Here is a 22,651-nt window from a genome sequence, read left to right on the forward strand (position 1 = left end):
TTATCAAACTGAAATGAAAGTAGTTTGACAAAATAAATGTTGATACGCAAATTTTAGTTAGGCTTTTTGCAGGGGGAAAAACCAATGGGGACTGTACACTTTGGGGTGGGATGTCAGCCCCCTCCCCCAAGATTCCACAATAGTTTTCAGGAGAATGGGATAGAGTGGGAAATTACAGGAGAAAAGCCAATTCATTCTACTTAATGGACATTATTCATCAACATAACATCGAATTGTTGTGGCCCTCATCTCCTCTTCATTTTATTGACTAAGTAAAACAAGATTCTGTCTTTAATGCAGAAGATATGTTCACATTTCAAAATAAAATGGATGCCTAGCACATATTCATCTTTATGTCTACAAATACTGGAATTAAAAATAATAATAGTATTTTGGATTTGTATGGGCAACATTCCAAAATATAAACACAATCATGGACCCTATCATGCATTACATGATTCAAAGTAAAATACTACAGACTACACTTTATTCTACACCCCCCTCAGAAGGTGGCAGAAAGCTAATGTAGAATTAATGGTTAATATATTTTAAAGTAATTTTCTTCATCATACCACTATAATCTGCCTGGAGGTTTTAAACAGGAAAAAAGTATTTTAGGTAAATATAAAATGAGTATCTAAACTAATCTAAATCTTTCTCATTTAAGGAATAATAATCTTTGTAATATTTCATTATTACGTGTTTTCTCTTTTTAATGCTTATGGATTTATGAGTAAGTTTTCTATCTATAGGTTTTGGAAGAGGTCTGATTTATCACGACAGTATTAATATTTTAAGTAAGTGTAGCACAGAGGTATATTTTATTGAAAAATCTTTAGCATAAATATTATTTAATAAGAATGCTTGATAAAATTCCTATTTTCAATGTTTTGTTTTGTTTCAGTAAATAATAACTCTTAAATAATAACTCTTGCTAAGACAAGAGCTATTTTTATGTTTATTGTACTGTATTCTGTGAACAGAGGAGTAGGAAAACCAAAATTGGCACGTGGCACCACATCCCCCCAAATCTGGCATCATATTGCATCATAGCAATAGCACTTAGACTTGTATACCACTTTACAGTGCTTTACAGCCCTCTCTAAGCAGTTTACAGAGTCAGCCTATTGCCCCCAACAATCTGGGTCTTCATTTTACCCACCTCAGAAGGATGGAAGGCTGAGTCAACCTTGAGCCTGGTGAGGATCGAAGGAATCGAATTCCTGGCAGTGTGAGTAGAGTTAGCCTGCAGTCCTGCATTCTGACCACTGTGCCACCATGACTCTTATAATCCTCACAACGTTTCCAGTAGTTATCATATATCAGTTGTCCTTTTTATAAAAAAGATTGTTCCTATGTTTGCAACTAAAAGTCCAACACATAAAAAGAGCTGAAATCCAATAATGTATTTTTTCAGTTAGAAATGGTAAGAAATCAAACTGTTATGTCCTACAGCTAACAAATATTGCCAACCAATATTGATCAATCTCTTTAGTCATGGTTTTTGGGGTTAGTTGTTAATCAGTGGTATGTTCAATATTCAGTTAGTACATATAGCTTTAACAATGAGTTTTTATCCCTTGGGAGTGTGTTTGTCAGAGCAGTAGCTGGAATGTAAGTGATACTTAATGCTGAATAAAGCACTGTTCCCCCTGATTGGCAGTATATCCAGTGGAAGGCCTTGAAGCAAATGTCTTTCTCCCTGAGTTTATTTAGTGATTGGACTCAATGTTTGGGAACAGGATTAACTAAATCTATTTACTGGTAGACACTATATGTTAAATTCCCATTTTAAAAAAAAATCCTACCTCATCCATATAAATTGTTTCTTTTTTACAGGAAGTTAATTCTTTTTTCAGGAATATTCTTACCACTAAGTAGCAGCTTGTAAAAGAAATCATATTTTTGGAAAAGACTGTGGATTTATAAAGAGTCAAGTTATTTTCTAAAACTTCCAAATGTTAAGTTCAGCCCAACAAAGCAATTTGTCCTTCCATCAATGCAGTTTTCTTGTGTAACATAGACGTTGTACTGGTTTAATCATCCTAGCTGAACTTCTCAGTGAAGCAGAAATCTGTGAAGCACATTGTTTTCAACTTATATGGTTCAAGGCTTGAGTTTTTCTCTTGAGATGCCGTTTTCGGATTTTTATCATCCATTTCACACTCAGTTTGGCAAAATCGGCTGCTTTAAACAAAGCCAGGAATATACCACACAAAAGAGCAATCATGTTCCAAGGATTTGCAGTGACAATCTATGAAAATAAATTAAACAAATCATTTAAACTGTTGATTAAAGAGCTACTGTTTACTTTTTATTATGGAATGTTTTATAATAAAACACTTGGTTTATACCAGTAATAAACATATTAAACTTTTATTTACGATTACTTCTCCAAACAGACCAAGAGAAAAAGTTGCACTTCAGTATTATTTTACTTGTTACATATTCACATGGCTAAGATTGAAATTTGCTGTTAATAGAGGAGTATCTAAAACTGGTTTATTTGTCCTGTCTACAGTGATGTTTAAAAATTGGTGAACCCTTTTGAATTGTCAATATTGGTGCAAAAATATGGCCTAAAATATGATCAAATATGTGGCTTTCCTCAGTAAACAAAAAAACAAGTATAATGGCTTTTGACTTATTAGTTTAATTTGGTTCTTTTTAATTAATTTGGGACATATGTGGAGAGGTGATTGACTCAGCCTTCCATGGTCGGTAAAATGAGGACCCAGATTGTTGGAGGCAATATGCTGACTCTGTAACCCGCTTAGAGAGGGCTGTAAAGCACTCTGAAGCAATATACAAGTCTAAGTGCCATTGCTATTCATGCAGAAATATTGAAAATTCAAAAGGATTCAGAAATGTTTAAGGACCCAGTGGTTATGCCTACTTTTAAGATGTAATCAGATATACATTTTTCATGGACTAAGATGCCATGAAAGCAAAGAAACTTCCTTCTAAATTAAACATGTTACTGCAAAAAAGTTATGCTTCTATAGCTATTATATTTCAGACAAGTCACCATGTACAGCAGCAATCAAGTTTTTTCTGCCATTACAGTACTCTTTGATAGACCTTTGTCTGGGAGTCTACATAGGGTGCAAATTTTTAGCTATTTTGACTACATTCCAAGTACAGACAGTCCTCGGTTTACAACCATTCATTTAGTGACCATTCAAAGTTGCAGTGGCACTGAAAAAAGTGATTTATGACTATTTTTCACATTTACAACTGTTATAGCATCCCCATGGTCACATGAGCAAGATTCAGATGCTTGGTCACTGGTTCTTGTTTAAGACAGTTGTGATGTCCTATATGATCACCTTTTGTGACCTTCTAACAAGCAAAGTCAACAGGGAAGCCAGATTCACTTAATGATCATGTTACTAACTGAATAACTGCAGTGATTCACTCAACAGCTGTGGCAAGAAAGGTCATAAAATAGGGCAAAACTCATTTAACAACAGTCTCGCTTAGCAACATAAATTTTGGGCTCAATTGTGGCCATAAGTCAAGGATTACTTGTACATCATCTTGAAAACAGTGGATGTCCTATTTGTGCTTCCAATTTATACTGAGGCTGGCACTTTACATTAACAGAAAAATGATCCAAGTTTACTCACATCTTGAACTTCCTGAATAAAAGGATCTTTCCATTCAAACACCACAAAAAATAACTGGTCAATATCAGCTTTTGCCCTTCGTTCAATGTAGTTAACCACGCTAATCTGACAAAATAAGGGAGGGGAAAGGTGATTATTCATATATAACATACCAAAATAGACTTTTTTTAAAAAAGCCCAAGAATCCAAATGCCTTAAAAATAATAAAAATAAAATTGACAGCCTGCTGTGGGACTAGATTGAGGGGGGAAATAGGAACTTTACCAAGATTATATATGAATGAGGGATGCAAACAACCTGGCTTCTAAAAGATAAAGTAAAATGGCTGAAGCATGGAATATAGCCAGCAATAAAACTATTTTTCAAAAAAGCAAAATGGGAGTGCTAAAGGACATACAGTACAATGTATTCAAGAATAGCTACACCTTTTTTTTCTTTTACAGATCATTGATGGGGGGAAATACTAGAAAAAATTATTGAGCAAAAGTCTTAATAATCAGTAGTTCACAGATCTAATTCCTCAAATGCATTTCGTTAGGAATTTAATGGTGGATCATTTTTTTTCTTTGCTATTTGTTGCCTTTGGAATGCAGGAAAACTATAGAGGCCAGTAGTTATCGGGATCAGCTTTCCCATTAAGCATTACTATTAATCTGCCCCTTGGGGGCAGATATTGGGGAGGAAGAGGGAACATGCTAGTGCATCTGAATGGGAAAAACTGTATACTATGGGAACCTGCCTACTATCCCAAGATACCATCCTGTTTGTCAGTGTTAAAGATTAAGTTATCAGTTTAGCTAATTTGTGTAGTTCAGAATCAGAGGAGATATCTAGACTTTAGTGTCTGGCATAAAAGTTCCTTAGGAAACCCCTGAATTCCAAGTTAAAATTGTGATTTAAGTTTCTAAGGAGAGATTAGAAAAAAAACTACCTTAATACTTTGCTAGGTTGATACTTATAAATAGCAAAGAAATTCTGCAAAGTCTTCAGTGCACTTTTCCAACCTTTAAGTGGTTCACTGTTCCACAAAACTCAAGATGATACAACAACCAAGAGCAACAGAATCCCAGCTATTTGTACAACAACAAAAGCCATGTGGTCAGAAAGTCTCATGAGACACCATTACCTCTTGCCTGAATTCAACTGCCACCAAACCATTTTCTTCTTTAGTTTTCACCAAAGACATTTTGACCCAAGTTCGGAAACCTCCAGAGAATTTCCAACTGGAATAGGAACTCTCACACACCTTCATAAATTCTGACTTGTTTGGACTGTAATGGGAAGAAATGTTATGTTTAGACAGATTATTATGGTTTGCTATGAAGCTTTGTTATTTTGAGGAAGAAGAAAAATGTGTAGTACTCCTGGCTTTAGAGATTGATGCTTTGACTTACCTTCAGTCTCTCATTTCAGGTTTCCCAGCATGTTCACCATAATTTTCTTGGAACCTGTTAATATTACCTATTATCACCTGATATTTTAAAAATACGTTATTACTCTTTGTGTTATTTGGGAATCTCCATGTTGTAAAGCTTTTCAGTTTTAGCTTTATTTCATTTATATACCGTAGTTCTTTAAGGTGAATGAAATGATAACGTAAGTTGGGCAGCTACTTGCAGCAACACTCAACACAGAGCAGGTCAATATTATTTGCATCCTGAAGAAGCAAAAGTAAAGCCACAGGCATCTATGGGAATGGGGCAGCAAATAACAAAAAAGAATTGTAACACAAACCACAGGGCATATATATGTCAGAATCAGCAAGTACAAAAACTGGTGTTTGTGTTGGAATATACATTTTACCATTTTCTCATCTTCACAATTTGACCTCACATTTATGGTGAGGAGCTGAAGCTAAGAGAATTCTGTCTTGCCCTCAGAACAGCTACTGAGGTTTTAAAGAAATTCAGAATTATTGCATTATATATGCCTCAAAATCTTTCCTAGGGATTTCCAAATATTTTGGTCCTACAATTCCCCTTAGTCTAAGGCAGGGGTGTCAAACTCATGTCCTGGTGGCATCACGTGACTTATCGGGACTCTCCCCCCCCTTTGTTAAACCAGGGTGAACATGGCCAGTGCATCCGGCCTGTGGGCTGGGAGTTTGACATCCTTGGTCTAAGGCAAGATGAACTCTGGTGAAACTGGGCCTTTACCCCAGAGCCTGTGCAGGAACCCATTCTGGGAAGAGCTGCTATATACACTTTTCATCATAATCATTTTAGCCATTGTCTATCCACTACAGAATGAAGACCTCTTCCACATGTTTCCAACCAATATAGTCCTGAGCTTTCTTTTGCCAATTGAGCCCACAATACTTGCAGATGTTGTCAATCCATCTTGTTTTAGGTCTCTTTCGTGGGCGCTTTTTGGTCCATCAGCCATCAGTTCTTCTTGCTATGTGACCAGCCCATTTCTATTTCAATTCTTTTACTCTCTTGATGATATCATATACTTTTGCTTGTTCTCTAATCCGTGTGCAGGTGTTTCTATCTTGTTTTGTAATGCTGAGCATGTATCTTTCCATGGCTCTTTGCACCACTAGTAGCTTTTGTATCGAGTGTGTGTGTGTGTGTGTGTGTATACATACACACTTATTTAGATGTAATTCCCCTGAAGTTAAAGGAGGTTGATTTCTGAGCACACAGACAGAACTTTGCAGTTTTCCAAATACATTAGCAAAATATAGTTCTAAGCTCACCTTGGAAAGTGCAATGTAACCATGAGACTATCACACAAACCTGAGCTTTTCTTATGGCCACAAAGCCACAATCAGTGTGAAATGTTATTTTTTTGGGGGGGAAGGAGCATGCAGCTATAAATATATAAAGCTGCCTTTCTGAATGTGAATTTGTTGCCTTCTTGAAAAATAGAACTGTTTGTCTAACTTGCTTCCAACTCTTCCCATACCACATTAAATAAATGTTAGCTCTTTTTTTGTATTCCTAATCTATTGAACTGCTGCTTACTTACTTCAGGAAATGCTAGCAGACTGGAAGTAAAACGCTTTAATTTGAGGGCCTGGTATTGTTCCTTCCTCATCACCGTTATATTTAGGTTTCTCCAAAACGAGGTTTGTAGGCAGGGAATCAAAGAGACCCGTGTTTCTTCCATCTTATTTTATATCACAGTACTACAAAGTTGAACTGAGACATGATTTGCTATACACTGGACGGAGCTTTAGATCCCCAATTATTATACAAATAATATTTTTACCTCTAAATTAGGTTGCAGAAGAAAAATGGGAGCAAATCAGGAATGGATTTGCATGTTTAATTGACCAAGTAAGACCATCAAGGCCTATTGTATCTTTCCCCAACCAGAGTGCCCCAAGATGTACCGTGTTTCTCCAACAATACGGCCTCCACCAATAGGAAGGCCCAGCATGTTTTTTTGGCATAAAATCAAATTAAGCCCCTCCCCCCAAATTTAGGCCTATTTTAAAACATGCAAAATAAGGGGGAAGGGCGTTAGGAGCGCCCCGCGGGCAGCAATTCCTCACCACCAGCCGCTTCTAACAGGTGATCATGGCGAAGCGCAGAGAGCTCCCTACTCCCACCAAACACCTTTGCTGCAGACCCAAGACCTTTGGCACCCGCTGCTGTTGCTTTCCCTTCTGCCCATTCCGCCGCTATGTTTGGAGCTGCCGCTTCCTGTTTGGAGTGCCGCAGCCATTTGGAGCGCCAAACACGGCGGCAGCTCGAAACGCGGAAGCGGCAGCTCCAAACATGACGGCGGGCGATTTATTTTGGTCCGCACGAAGTTCAGAGCGAGCAAGAGAGGGAGACTGCGATGCCTCCATCCGAGATGGCAACCTCACTAGTGGATCACAACGTGGCTGGAAGCCCGAATCGGCGGAAAGCGATGCGATCTTTTTGGAGCGAAATGAAAGGGAGAGAAGAGTTGCGAGGTGTAATTTGCAGGAGGAAGTAGGTGTACCCCACGGCAGGGAGCCCAAGGAAGAAGGGCTGGTAGGCAACGGAGAGCGTCCCGTAGCTCCGGAAGCAGCCTAGAAACGCGCCCGGGAAGAGGCGCAGATGCTGCCTTGTAGTCCCCAAACCAACTGCGTGCGCCACCTTTAGTTATGTGCGCTCCGCGCTTTGGGCATCTCCGTGTGATCGCGACCTTGTCCTTTCCACCTGGCGCCCTTGCTGCTTTCTGGCTCTTTAGCAACCGACTTCGCGTTTGGAGTACTGCCGCTGTTTGGAGCTCCAAATGGCGGCGGCAGCTCCAAATGCAGAAGTGGCAGCTTCAAACGCGAATCTCGGATGGAGGCATCGCAGTCTCCCTCTCTTGCTCGCTCTGAACTTCGCGTGGACCAAAATAAAAAGATCGCCCGCCGTCATGTTTGGAGCTGCCGCTTCCGCGTTTCGAGCTGCCCCCGTGTTTGGAGCACTGCCACTGTTTGGAGCTCCAAATGGCGGCGGCACTCCAAACATGGAAGCGGCAGCTCCAAACGTGGCGGCGGAATGGGCAGAAGGGAAAGCAACAGCAGTGGGTGCCAAAGGTGGCAGCAAAGGTGGGAGTAGGGAGCTCTCTGCGCTTCGCCATGATCACCTGTTAGGAGCGGCTGGTGGCGAGGATGCAAGGGGGGGAATTAAGTCACCCCCGAAAAGACGGCCTAGCCGTTTTTTCGGGGCTCAAAAAAAAATAAGGCCTGGCCTTATTATGTGAGAAACACGATACATAAGTCTTAATGACGATTGTGAAAGTTGAAGGATATAGATTTGGAAGATACAAAAGAGAAAATATTTGATTTAGTATAAGTAATTGAGGTGTTATTAGACCTGTATCTAACTCTCTTTGGAGAATCTTGGAATCTTACTAAAAAAAAGAGGTCTTCACAGTCATGAATTTGCCCAACCTTTTTACGCCATATGTCTTAAGCATATAGTACCTCTATTTTCTGATGTGACTGAAAATTAAGGAGGGCTCTACCTGTTGAGAAAATCTTGAAATGAAGAAAAAAGAAGATAGTCTATCGCACTGAAATCCTGATCAGTCTCATTCAGATGAAACTGCATGAAGACCAATTCCCGTTTCTTCACATCTTGGGGTCCTTTGACAATCACAGCATGTTTCTATAAGTGCAAGTGCAAGAAGGAAAAAAAATGAACATATGAGAAGTTTTTTTTTCTACATGGATGTAAGTATTACGGGATTAATCAAGACAGTTTAAGATAGTCCTGACCCTAGAATCCATTTGCTTACCAACATTCAGAAAAATAATACCCCAAAGCATTCTGTTGTTTATATTAATTACAACAGGCTAGATCTCAATTTAGACAAATGATACTGGCAGATAGGGATTTCCCTTCTTGTCTCCTACTCCATAGTAATTTTCATAATATCTTCTTCCTCTGGTCAGCAAACTGAAGGAAGAGAGAAGGCAGATGAGGCCCCTTCTCAGCTGAGTGGTTGTCCTAATAAGATGATCTGCATTCATTCATTCATTTACAGCAACCCTTGATTCTTTGCACAGCATTTGAAAAAGGTGGTGATAAGAACCTTCTGAGATTTGTAATGATTAGTCATGATTATTGAAGTTTTCAAAGTACTACACTTCCATTGCTATGGCAAAATGTGAGCTTTAAGGTAAGCCAGACAGAATTATAGAAAGATTCACAGATGGAGGACATGTATGTGAATTGACATACCAGCTACTCCTATTTTACAAAAATTAATGTTTCTAGACCATATCCATTGCACATATAATAGCTACGCAAAACAATATGGATTCTGCACAGAAAAATCTTAGTCTGGGTTTATTTAAAATATTAAGCATATAGCTGAGGGAGGATGTGGCCAACAGACACAGCCAGGGGGGTACCAGGTGTTATGGACACTTTTATGCAAATATTTCTATTGCTGTAGCTGTAAATTTAAGTAAATGTAAGTCCCAGTTTTCTTACAGCCAATGGCTATCTGCAGTAGTGAGGACTGTTAAGACTGAATTATTACTGTAGAATACAGTGCTAAGACGGAAGATTGCCAAGAAGGAATTCAGTTTTTTATTCACTTCTTTAGAAGCCCAATTTTAATTCTAAAGAAAGTCTTTAAAAACATTTACCAACCAGGTGTCTACAGGAGACACACCTGGTTAGTAAATATTATCTGCCCAAAGCAGCAATGTATCATTGTGATACAAGCTCCACAACTTTGGAACATGTGTTGTGTCTTCACACACACACATGGAATTTGTGTCACAATTGTGCTTCTGTCATTTTGATGGAAGTGTTGTGTCCTGCACATGCTTTTAATACTAATCAACAGGTGCATCATACAGACCTATAGGAAACGACTTTGTTCATCTTAGCTTTATTCAAATTACTATAATTAGTATAGCATAATATTGCTATAGCAGTGTTAACCCTGCAGCATAAAATTATGTTCCAAATTGTTTTGCATCAGGAGCATGTTATGCCTGTGTTGCTTTCCAAAACAATTTAAAGTGCTGGTTTAGAACCTGACATTTTGAGGAATTGGTTAAATTGATAGGAACTTGTGTGGATACTAAGGTCAGCAAGAGAAGCCCTCAAAGATGCCTTTATGTTCTCCTGCTTTGCTTCTAGTAGGAAAGTGCAGTATGAATATCATACTAGCTCCTGCTTTGTACTGAGGCGTCTCCACTATGCACACAGTTGACTTTATTTTACATTCCTTTTATTACCTTGGTTGCATTAGTAAATGGATCTGTGTAGTTGATTCTCTGGGTAACACATTCAATTTTCCCTGGCTGGCCTGGGTTGACCAGAGGTGGAATGTAATCGTAGAAGTGATGCTTGCAGGTTAGCAGTTCAGCCTTGCCTGGGTAGAGGGCAATACCTATTTTAGAAGAAACAGTTTTACATTTGAAATCAATGGAACCAGCCCACATGCCAAGCCAAGCCCATGCATAACTATGTAAGCAAACAATATTGCCATTATCCACAAATACAAAATACAATATGGTAAATGGGGAGATATTTTAATCTAACCTGGAGGATCATAATACAAAATCTACTCTCGGGCAAAATATTTGAGAGGTACCATTCAGTTCAATAGCACAGCACAGCATCAGGAAGGCCCAAAGATTAATCATCTGCATTTCTAAAGGAAAGCCTCTGTCCAATATGCTGTATTATATACTATATAATATAATATATAATATATATATAATATAATATATAATATACTGATAGTCTCAAGCGGAAATAAATGAATAGCACAATAGTATGAAGCTGCAATTTAAAAGGCCATTAACTTGTCCTATAAGTGAAGATGAGAATCAGTCAAACTTAAGAGAGGAAACAAAGGGGTGCTTGCATTACAAGCTTGCATTACAAGCTTGCATTACAAAAAGCTAATGAAATGGGATTTCACCACACCAATTTCTGGAATCTAGTGAGGTAAGAGCGCAAATATTATTAAACAGCCCTCTCCTCTCACCCTAGATATAAACACATAGTGGATTTACCCATTGTGCTACACTATGATTTGGTGTGCCCTTATGCCCTTATGTGGTGTGGATAAATTTCACACTTACAGGAGTTATTTCCTTTTTTAATTAAAAGCCATAGACTCATTGATCAAATCAGAATTAAAGAACTCTGAGCATAGGTTCCAATTATCAGAAATAAATGGAGAGGACAGATAATCTGCCAAAATTCCATTACTGGTAAACCTAAGCTTTCTTCCATTCCTATAGTTTAACTTATTAAAACAACTTACAAATCTTTATTAATCAGGTGGAAATCCCCAGCTATCTACCAAATGATCCAGTCACAGCTGCTGCCTACCTGCTTTAATACAAGCACATTAAAAACATGGCTTTGGATTCCATCACATCTAATGGCTCCTCATCCGACTCTTTGCAGATCATTTCACCCAGAGACCACTTGGTAAAATTAGCACAAGTAATTCTGGAGGCTTCACTGAGAGGAAGATGAGATTAGAATAGTGTTCTCACCTCACAAGAAAACTACATTGAATGAGAATATCCAAACACGAAGCTGACGGAGTAGAATATTTTCTTCCTCAACAATCCTGCTCTACAGCAGATCCTACAGTACATTATAATTCATTATAAATCTTCCATAAATCAATTATGTAAATTGTGGAAAAAAAGATACTGTGACCAGTTTCACTGCTGCAGCTCCCTAATGCAAACAAATCTTTATCACACATTTCTGCTAAATGCCCTCTGTGCTATTCAGGAGGACAACTTATGACTACAACATGATTTTAATCCAGCAATGTTTGGCATAGAAGCTTCTATTAAAGAATTGTTCCACAGGATAATTTGTACATTATTCATTGTTCCTCACCACTGGCTGTCTTGACTATGATTGATTGGATTTCATTAATTCTGGAAGGTGCATGTTGCCTGCCCTCAAATAAAACAACCTGCTTGACTCAAGGAATGGAAAGGCAATTGCATATGGCTCCCAACTCATTCTACAGCCCCCAGGTTCCCCAACATCACCCTATCAAAATTCTGCAAAATTCCCATTGTAGGTGGGATCACTTCTACACTATTAATAAACAAAACCCACATAGATATGTGAAGTTCTGGCAGGTTGAACAAAAGTACTTCAGTTTTAACACATGCTGGAAATTTAAAGCATGTTTGACCAAGAAAATGCCATCTTGTTGCTCCTATGTTCCCAGGAATTTTGAGGCCTTTAAAAAATTAAGTCCATTCTATTGCTACCATAAAAAGTAAAAAAAAAAGCTGTGATGATGAACTAACGTTAGGTTGGTTTACACAATAATGCTAAGTCACTGTGTTTTGATTTATTTCTTATTGTTCTAATCCATCATGTCAATCCTGTCTTCTGGTGACTACAGGAACAAGTCCATGTGGTTTTCTTGGCAGCATTTTTTGAAGTGACTCGCTCTCATCTCCTTCCTAATAGTGTAATAGCAATAGCACTTAGACTTATATACCGCTTCACAGGGCTTTACAGCCCTCTCTAAGTGGTTTACTGAGTCAGCCTGTTGCCCCCAACAATCTGGGTCCTCCTTTTATCCACCTCAGAAGGATGGAAGGCTGAGTCAATCTTGAGCTGGTGAGACCCAAACTGCTAAGGTCGAGAAAGAGTGACTGGTCCAACGTCACCTGCCTAAGGCTGGAATAGAACTCACAGTCTCCTGCCTTCTAATTCAGTGCTTTTAACCCATCTACCAAAGTGATAGGTAAAATATTTAATAGATAGGTAAAATGAGCCATTGTGATTTATAAAATACTGTTTATGTGTGAACCAGGCCATTGTGGCTTGTTCAAGAAATCTTAATGAAAACCATAGTTTAACACAATGCATGAACTTTGCCAGCGATTGCTGCTATAGAGTACAAAAGTGTAAATTTACATAATACTTGTTTTGCTCATTGATATGTGTTCCACTCCAAACTTCTGAATTTCCAAAGCCTTCAACAGAATTTGCAGAACTACAGCTCCCAGAATTCCTTCAGAGAAACTTCACCTTTATAAAGATAGCATATGTACTGCACAAGTTTAGATTTAAGCCACTTGCTTTATCTAGAAGATGGGCAGCATTTAATTTAATAAAGAAAAAAACAAACAAATAAATAGCAGGTAAGATGAACAGCTGTAATGGCAAACTTTTAATTCCAAGGATAACTGCAGATGCTACCTGATTCCCCAGAAAATATGCTGTCCATCTTCTGGTCTTACCAGGAGCATCGTAAGAGTGCACTTCCTTGAATGAGACAGACATCACTGGATGCTTGAGTTTTTCCCTAAAGTCAGCAATGGTTTGATAGGCCAAAAAAATGGCCACTGCCATAAGCGCCAAATATATGAAGAGAAGTATTACAGAGAAGACATTCTTCAGGCAGGACTTGCTGAAACGCACTGAAGGGCTGCTACCATCTAGGACTAAAGATAATATTAATTTGAAAATGCAGTTATTTATTTATTTAGCATATGGCATACAATGTCAGGGAATCTACAAATGCTAGACACAATGTAGTCCTAACAGCCTAACTGCTATTTCGTTCTGTTCGGCACTTGTGTCCTTGGTGCACTGCAGGTGGCTAACTAGTTTCAGCTGACTAGCGTCATTTGGGTTGATGGCTCTTCCTGTCTCCTCCAAACGTGCTTCACCTCCTGCCTCATGTTGTGTTGTCTTTCCTGTCTCCTCCAGACTTGCTTCACCTCGTGCCTCATGTTGCGTTGTCTTGCATCCAGCCAGATCCAGGACCTCCTCCTGTTTCCCGCACACACAAATGCAGCTAGGTTTTTATCTACTTGCACTATTGCATGCTTTCAAACTGCTGGGGGAGCAGGAGCTAAGGAGCGAATAGTAGGAGCTCACCCCATCTCATGGAGCCAGACTGCAGACTCGAACCGCCAGACTGCAGACCATTTCTGATCCACCGTTCCAGTAAGATTAAGCCATTGTGCCCTTACAGTACCCAATGGACTATAGTTGCCTCTTGTGAAAGGGACCAGATTCAAAACACTGAATCTGATGGAGAATATTTGGAAAGTGAGATCCTATTTTCGTCTTGCGTAGCAAGAATGTAGAGGAGGATCAAACAATTGTTTTGCTTTTGAAGGAGCATTTTTCAGCATCCAAGGCCACAGGGAACATGTCATTTGTGCAATTATTTCATTAAAGATGGTGGGGCTGGAAGTTTCAGATCTTTAAAAAGAGATCTTTTTAAATATTGGGTTGTTATCTTTAAAACAATAAGCCTGTCGAAGACTTCTTTCGTTAAATCTATGAAAACCGTGTCCTCGCATGCTGAAAAAAGGGATGCGGGGCAGAAGTAAATGACATTTGCTATGCAACTCTTTGGATTAAATTCCCAAAAGATGTTTCTGAGCATGCAAAGTGTGAATTGTTATAGAAGGTGTTTATAACAATTTAAAGCAGCTACATGTTTTCATGGAATACCATCGCTGCCATACGATTCTAGAATGCAGCTATTTAAATACTCCAGTTGGGTCTTCAAAGGTCCAAAGCATTATATAATCTTATTGTCCACCATTGATCTAGTAATCAGCTTTCTCCACATTTCCTTTGAACATCTGAGTATAGTATTCCTGGTGTGTGTGCTATCACAGGCAGAACTTTCATTGTAAAGGAGACCCTTCCCTCACCTTATAGCTTATATGCCTTATACCTGTTGAATAGTTCAACAATCTACCTGTCTTTCACAAATAGCAACTCTCTCAATACTTTGAATATCTCCCTCTCTCTTGATTGCTTTGAGTATCACTTGTCAATCGGTAACAATATCTAACAAGAACTTAAGATGTTCCATTGTAAATTATTCAGTCTGACAAGATCAGAAGGCCTCACCTGGAAGGATTGTTGAAATGGTATCTTCCTGATCCTCTTCATCTAATGGTTCATCTGGTTCAGAATTTGCAGGTCCATACTCCATATCTTCATTTAGCTGTAAACAGAATTACCCCTTCTTAAATTACTATAGTTGGCATATTACTGCACTCAAATGTAAATATTAGCCATCTCAATCGACCATTCTTATTCTAACTACTTCATATCTTATAGACCCTATATTATGGCTATTCTATTCATGCCCAAAACATGCACACATTACAAACAGCTTGTTGAAACTAAGCAAGCATGGGATGGGTGATCTTGGGTTCTATGATGGATTAATACTGACCCCTGTGGAAAAAAAAAGAGAAAAGTTTCTGTTTGACTCTTAGGAAGTACAAATTTGTCTTACTAAACACGCATCACTTTAGCCACAGTTGTGAAGAGGCAAAGCAATGAAATATCTGGAGTTTTTAGATGATACAACTGGGTATACTTTAACCCCATGACATAATTGCTACATCCAAAATTCAAATTCCCACTGAACTACAGGGTAACTTTGGGCCAGTTAGTCTCTCTTCATGCCACTGCTTTTATATTTCATTTCAATCAAATGATTACAATAAAAAATGGCCAAAAACCTCTTCTTGGATCAATATAGGCTAGATGTTTTCTTGCTCTGTCCTTCAAAACTTATGGCTCAAGCTGTCAAGATGATTTTTGTTAACGTCTCCAGCTTGTCATTTCCGACAATCCCTACATACTGCACAGCAATCTCAAGTACTGGATTAAAATAAAGGAAGGCATCTGGGGGGGGAATCTAGCTTTCCTTTGTTTTTCGCCCCTCTTTGTGTTCTAAAACAACCAGCTGAATCATAATGTAGTATTTTTTCCTCCCATTTCCCAATGTAAAATTGGGCCATTTTTTAACTGCTGTTTTTCCAAATGTTTTAAAAAGGCCTTTTCCAGGCTCTACTTACTACCATATTTCAACTTGATTTTCCATGACACAAGGGGATTGCTGCATGGATGAGCCTTACTCCAGAGCAAGAGGCATGGATACAACTAAGCATAGAATAAGCACCATTAGAAAGTATGTGATGAAGTCATCAGAGAGAAAAGGAAGTAAAATACTGTATATAATCCCATACACGCAGAATTGGCCAGGGGAACTTTTAAGGGCTGCCAGATAGAAGATGCAACTTTTGTTGCTGATAATAGCCTCGTATTATTTTATGAAGAATTCTCATGGGTCCTTCATGAATAATACTTCACCCATACTGGGTGCTTAATAATGCCTACATTGTCCAAAGTACCATCTAATAAGAGCTGTGTGAACTTGTTCTACTGCTGATTTATACAGGATATGAATAAAGTCCTTCAATTTATTCACTGCAACTTGCTTGTTAGATTCCTTCTATAGCTGACCAATGATATCTTAGATTAAGATCCTTCTATAGCAGAAGGGTTCATCCTTCCTTAAGAGAGAAGATGGTGAAGACTTTGCTTGACAAACTACCTCCAAATTGGACTGATTTTAATGACTATAAATAATCTTGGCTTGTCTAATATTCTATATTTAAGCAAGCCAATAAGAAAAATCAGTGGTCCTTTTGAAGATATGGATTATCTAGATCCTTTCCAGTCTTAGTTCAGATCTGGATGTGGCATAGAGATGGTCTCCGTTATTTGGATAGGCGATCCTTATGAGAGACAGATATGGCAGTATGATACTATCGATCATGGTATCCTTTTGGGAGCTATAGGCTAGAGACCCCAAATTCCTGATGCTTTTACTCTTGCCTCTCTTCAGTATTTCTAGAAGGTAGCATTGGAACACACCTATCCGGTCCCAAGATTTTATCTTGTTTCTCACATTGTTCACTAACTGGATGAAGTTATTTGTAAGGATCATGTCTGATTTAGTACCAGTTGCAACTAGCATGCTGAAGATCCCCAGCATTTTCCCTACAAGCTCAATATTGATGTTTGACCACCTTTATACAATATCAGGTATAAGGGACTGAATAGGGGAGAAACACAATTCAGTCAAGACAAGTTGTTGTTGATTCCTGGAATGGATTTCAAGCTTTAAGCGAAATACTTGTTCCCCTTATGGAACAGGTTTGCTATCTGGGAATCATCTTGGATTCAGCATTGACTTATGTAACATTTGCATAATGTTGGAGGCCCCACACTGGTAACCCATGCACTGGTAACTCAAGGATGGATTATTACAATGAGCTTTTTATGTCTACATCTGGAAGACAGTTCAGAAATTCTAGCTGGTCAGAATGCAATGGCCTATATGTGACCTTTCTTGTTTGTTGCTTGTTGAATTCCAACGCAAGATTATCACTTCGCTATATAAAACTTGACATGATTTAGATCCAGATGGTTAGGCACAGTTGATTTTTTTGCAGATCCTGCTAAATCAACATAGTAGAACAATCTGCCATTAGAATGACAACAGAGCTCCTACTTGTAATAGCTTATGGGGAGGAATAACACTGATCTCAGATCACTTGCAATGGCATAAATTTAATGTCAACTAAATAAATCTTCTCATTAAGGCCTTTTAGATGTGCAGAATTGTTTTATGGTCTTGGTCATACTGTATGGCAGTTAATTAAAACAAAAAGAGTAAGTTGCCTAGAATCATTAGAGAGAGCAACATCTGCTGAATCATTGCCATGAGATGTGGCCCACACAGCCATCAAAATTTTGCTCTGCACTGCTTCAATGTATGAGCAACCCTTGGATCCAGCATATTATTCACTCTATTCCATTTCCCCTCACCAACATCCTTCTGTTTTCCCCTCCTAGCCTCCTTGTGAGCTTCCCAAAAGCATCTGGTTAGATCTAATCAGACTAGAATGCTGGCTTAAAGGGAGAGCAAATGTTATTTCTTTTCCATTTATCTCAGCAACAAACTCAATACCCTATCACTTCCCTGTTTCATTTTTGAACCATGACTTCCTTTTTGAAAGGTTGCTTAACAATACTTTCAAGTTTGCCTGGTTCATCCCCCTGGTTCATCCATTATTTTGTTGGTTAAAAACTTCAGATGAGTTCCAAATTAGCTCTCTTTTTTGCAAGTGCCTAGGACTGTGATGGCGAACCTATGGCACGCATGCCATAGGTGGCACGCAGAGCCATTTGTGCTGGCACGCAAGCTGCAGGCAAACTTACTCACTGCTTATCTCACAGCTGATTTTCGGCCACTTTGAGGCCTTTTTCAGCCTCCCAAAGGCTTGAGGAAAGGCTTCTGCAGGATTTCAGGCCAAAAACTAGCCCCATTTCATCACTTCCTGTTTTTCTGAAAATACCGGAAGTGATGAAACAGGGCTAGTTTTTGGCCTGCAAAGCCTGCAGAAGCCTTCCTCAAGCCTCTGGGAGGCTGAAAAAGGCCTCAAGCCAGCTGAAAATTAGCTGTGAGGTGCAGTGCAGGTAAGGGGGTGGCAGGGGTGGGCGGATGGGGATTGTGCACGCATGCGTAGGAGGTGCATTGCCTTCTGGGTGCTGGCATGTGAGCGCGAGCGTGCAAGTGCATGCACAATTTTTGGCCAAAAAGGTTAGCCACCACTGGTCTAGCACCTCCTAACCAAAGTTCAGAAAATTATTATTGTTAGGCCATAGAATCCCTTGAATCTTGACACCGATGGCTGCTTTCAGTTTCTTCACAGTTTGTGCTCTTATGATACTTATATCATTGTTTCTGTAGCCAAAACTTAGGGAAACCTCAAGGTTTACCTAAAGGAAAACCCAAAACCCTTCACCTTCCCTTGCTCCTCTGAAAAAGAGCTCACTGAAGAGAAATTCAGTGGGAACAGAACAACAATGTCAGTTGGGGAGAAAATTGAGGATGAAGGAGAGAAACTGCTTGTAACTCGTATGGAATCCCTAACAGGAATGTTCCACACTGCAACCACAATTTGTTGTAGAAACCTTTGGTACAAGAAATGACTATTCTTCAACTATGCTCCCAATTGAAGACAATGATTTTTCCTTTTATATCATAAATATAAAAGCTACAACAAAATGGCGAACTTGTTTATGGATTTATTCTATTAAATCATCTGGTGTTTAAGGTGTTATAAAACGTTTTGGTTTCCCCGTCACAGATTTAAGAAACTAAACTGTTGCCATAATTAGCAGCCTTTCCTAGGCTGATGCTATCCAGAGGTACTGGATTACAACGCCATCAGCCCAGCCAGTTCTGCTGATTGACTCATGGAGTGGTAACCCAGAGCACCTGGACAGTGTCCCCTTAAAGGAAAGCTGCTCTTTAGGTTGAAGGAGAAGCAGACAGACTTATGATTGCAACAGCTGATTTACTGATATGCAAAACAAGAAGCCTAAAGCTCAGAGGCTGTTATGGTGACCAGCAGAGAATTTGACAGCAGAACTGAGATAGTCTGACCAAGCCAAGTGAATGCAAACATGCAGCCAATTTCCGGAGCTTTCTAAAAATGCATTTGAAAGTGTGTGTGTCTGTCTGTATAGGCTTGTTTATCTCGACAGCCAGCAGTACCCTCTCGCCTTCCTTTTCCTGCCTATTTGCTTGCACACAGGCCTGCCAAGCAGTGAAGCAATGCAGCGACTTAAAAGCTGTTCCATGCAAAAGGCAGCACAATGTTTTTTTTTTCATAGAAAATGCTCAGAGAAAGAAAACACTCAGCAATCATTAGAATTAAAAAACAAAGCTAAGTTAAAATTAGTGCTTTAAGCAAGCTTCTTTTAATGACGAAAATCCAAAGGAAAAGAGAGTGTAAAATTAAATTCTATGGGATGGAGAGTGAAACTGATAAAAAAAAACGCAGCCTCAACTATGTTAGGTAACATATGGATAACATATCCTTGCAGTATTATTGGAGTAGTCTTTCCAAGTCCAGTGCCCTCCAGATGTGCTGACCTACAACAAGCCTATCAAACTGATGGCCTGCAGGCCAGATATGTCATGCACAGGCCATGCCCATCCCAGCTCCGCAAAGGCAAAAAACATCACAATACGTCACAATCCGGCCCGTGACGTGATCGACTCCTCTGACCTACAATATCCATCAGTCATGGGAAAGGGGAAATGAGTATAAACTCATTAAACCCACTGGGGACTTAGTACACAGATAATGACAACCAACAAAGCCAAGAACATGTGACACTTTAGAAACCATCATACAAGTTAGTTTCTTGGAATCCTTGAATTATTGCCCAAGTTATTGTCTCCACACCACAAAAGCAACTGGTCCACCTCATCTCTGTAGGCAGACTCCTCCCCCATGGAGATAAGTCCCATTCCTGGAGGAACAAACATGTTAGTCTGATACCACAAAGCAGCAATAACAACAAAAATCTTAAGGCCAGTGGTGGCATTCTACTGGTTCGGCCCGGTTCTGCTAAGCCGGTAGTGGTGATGAGCAGGGGAGACCTCCCATACTCACCTTTATCTTCTGCTTTGAAGCGCAGCTGCTTTGCGCGGCACAGAAGAGTGTCACACAGCAGCTGTTGAAGCAGCCAGGAGAGTGCAGGCTTGCAGGAGGTGAGCTGGAATGCACCCACCAAACCAGTGGTAAGTTTTTTAATCCCACCACTGCTTAACGCATCTGTAAGACTAATATTTACTATGACACCATAATCCTTTGTAGGTCAAAAAAACCTGTAAGCTAGAATTCTCTGGAAGTTGAAGTCTAAACATCTTAAAGTTGCCAAGGTTGGGGAAAAAAACCAAACACTGCTGTACACTGTATCTTTGAAGAAAAGGTGCCAAAGGTACAGGTATTGAGTCACCCTGGATAGTAAGGCAGGCAGCATGTAAATTTAATTTAAAAAATTCAAATGCAGCTTCCAGAGCTTTTTAAAGTGCTGTTGGAGGAAGGGGAGGACAGGGTTCAGATCAAATTCTTGCCATCTTGCCTTAAAAAATGCTTTAAATTCGGGGGGGACGGACGGATCTAACACAACCCAGTCCTACTAAACTATAATAAGAAGAAAAGCTCCCAGCTTTCAGTGGGCTTGTTACCATGGTTCTAAAATTCTGCATTAACAGAAATCCAGTCCACAGCGAGTTTGTTTGTTCAAAGGGCATCCTCTCCGCCTTGCACGGAACTCTGCAAAGGTTTGAGCTGCTCTCTCCTTAAGGTGCTGGAACTGGACTCGCTTAAAGTCGGCATTCCGATGCATCCACAGCGGCAATGCCCGACCGACCGACTAAAGGGGCAACCCTGAGGATACACGCATCCTACCCACACCCACTTGTAGCGTAAAGGGGCCCCGCTATGCACGTCTGCCCTAATGTATCCTTTTGTCACCCACAGGATTGTACTGTTACTTTGGAGTAAGTCTCGTTGAACTTTGGCGGGACTCCCTTCCGAAGTTTATATTGTTGCGGCTCTTGCTTGCTTGCCAGTGACCGTGCAAAGGCACGGTCTTTTCTGTGCAAGCTAATTGTTTCTCGACGCCGCCAAGATGTAACGCCGATCGCGTACAAAGCCTCGTATCAGCAGAGTGCAAATACTGCGCCTCCCTCCCCGCCCAATACCTCTTGATAAGACGACGAGTTCTCTTGTCTAATCATGGCACCGGCGAAAAGAAAGCGCAAGGGAGAACCGGGTCAAACAGCGGCATCTGTTAAGAGAAGGCGGGCAGCGAGGACGAAATCGAAGCAGCAGCAGCAGCGCAGCTCGGCACGCCCCGTTTCACTCCCCACTAAGTGCGCGGACATGATCCGACCAATGGCGCAAGCGCATGTAACGCACCGACTCCACAAGGTGCCGCTAGCGTATCTTCTGCCACCGCTCAGGCCATTACCGCGTGTAATGGATTGCTGACACCGGTTGCGGAACCGAAGTAGAAGCGGAAAGGCTGCTGGGAGATGTAGTTTATCATCAAGTAGCGCTCTCTGGCGTCCCTTGAAGCTCTATCCTTAACCGGATACTGGTCGGCCGGGTTAGCCCATTCGGGAAACAGGTTGAATGTGTGAAGAATGTAAGCAGGGGGTAGAGAGGTTATATCTAAGAGCTGCAACAAACTGAGTGACCGGTGACCGTTAATAGTATATATCTAATAAATTTAGCAGTTTAAGTAATCCGTTAAATGGGATTTATTTTAATTTATGTGCACAAGGTTGCAGATAGAGTTGGAAGCATGCCTCAGTAAACAGGATTTGCATCAAATCCTCAATAAATAGAAAGCAAGTTATTGTTACTTAAAACTCATCCTTAATAGTGAAATGTGGCTATCATACCCCAATATGTATAACATACCCTAATATGTATAGCATACCTTAATAATAATACCTGGGTTGCAGACATCCAGCTGAGTAGCACATGGCAGCAAAGAAAGTTTCCTTTAATATGACACAGGTGAATTCTGGAGAGTATTGAGAATTCTTTTGACTGGTAATATTCCTGCTAGCCTTAGTGACAGATGCCTCATTATTATATACCTCACTGTAAAAGTAACAATGACTCGTTTTAATCACTTAAACCCACTTGTTGCACAAAGATCTTCTGTGTATACAGCTTTAGGGCTTCCAGACCAGTCAATATGATGCTTTATAGAGATTATAAAGTAGGATTGAAGCAAATACAGTATTATACATGATCAGGCTTTGTTTGCAGTGTTTGAAGAGTTAATAAGAGACAACCAAGAAAACAAAATCCCAGCACATTGTACTTGTGAAGTGTTAATCAAGCAGTCAGCACCTGAGCACTGTTAAGAAAAAATAGA

General features: G+C 39.8%; 2 protein-coding genes across 7 annotated transcripts in view; one reads left to right on the forward strand and one right to left on the reverse strand.

Annotated features, from left to right (window-relative positions):
* The window catches only part of PPP2R5A (protein phosphatase 2 regulatory subunit B'alpha), a 63,400-nt gene extending 51,498 nt beyond the window's left edge, over positions 1-11,902 (forward strand). The window contains exons 14-15 of one of the 3 annotated variants that reach the window (XM_026682979.2): positions 753-797; positions 1,840-2,353. In XM_026682979.2, the coding sequence (XP_026538764.1) occupies positions 753-789 (37 nt within the window). In that variant the 3' untranslated portion in view covers positions 790-797; positions 1,840-2,353. Of the gene's footprint in view, positions 1-752; positions 798-1,839; positions 2,354-11,485 lie in introns of those variants that run through there. The other 2 variants (XM_087963582.1, XM_026682961.2) reach the window with 2 other exon arrangements.
* PACC1 (proton activated chloride channel 1) lies at positions 36-22,350 on the reverse strand. 4 transcript variants are annotated; one of them, XM_087963607.1, is made up of 8 exons: positions 22,219-22,350; positions 14,942-15,038; positions 13,306-13,509; positions 10,300-10,454; positions 8,568-8,710; positions 4,756-4,900; positions 3,630-3,734; positions 36-2,254 (listed from the first exon to the last, which is right to left on the reverse strand). In XM_087963607.1, exons 1-8 carry the CDS (start codon positions 22,231-22,233, stop codon positions 2,093-2,095), a joined length of 1,026 nt encoding a protein of 341 aa, XP_087819733.1. In that variant the 5' UTR covers positions 22,234-22,350; the 3' UTR covers positions 36-2,092. The 4 variants fall into 4 exon arrangements, with proteins under 4 accessions (XP_087819733.1, XP_026538777.1, XP_087819743.1 ...); XM_026682992.2 differs by lacking the exon at positions 22,219-22,350 and adding an exon at positions 21,462-21,595; XM_087963617.1 differs by lacking the exon at positions 22,219-22,350 and adding an exon at positions 21,462-21,595 and having other exon boundaries at positions 14,942-15,056.
* Between the last annotated feature and the right edge of the window lie 301 nt (positions 22,351-22,651).

Source organism: Notechis scutatus, chromosome 1 (genome assembly GCF_049901735.1).
Source record: "Notechis scutatus isolate UNSWTSFEM ecotype Mainland chromosome 1, rNotScu1.2, whole genome shotgun sequence".
NCBI classification, from domain to species: domain Eukaryota; kingdom Metazoa; phylum Chordata; class Lepidosauria; order Squamata; family Elapidae; genus Notechis; species Notechis scutatus.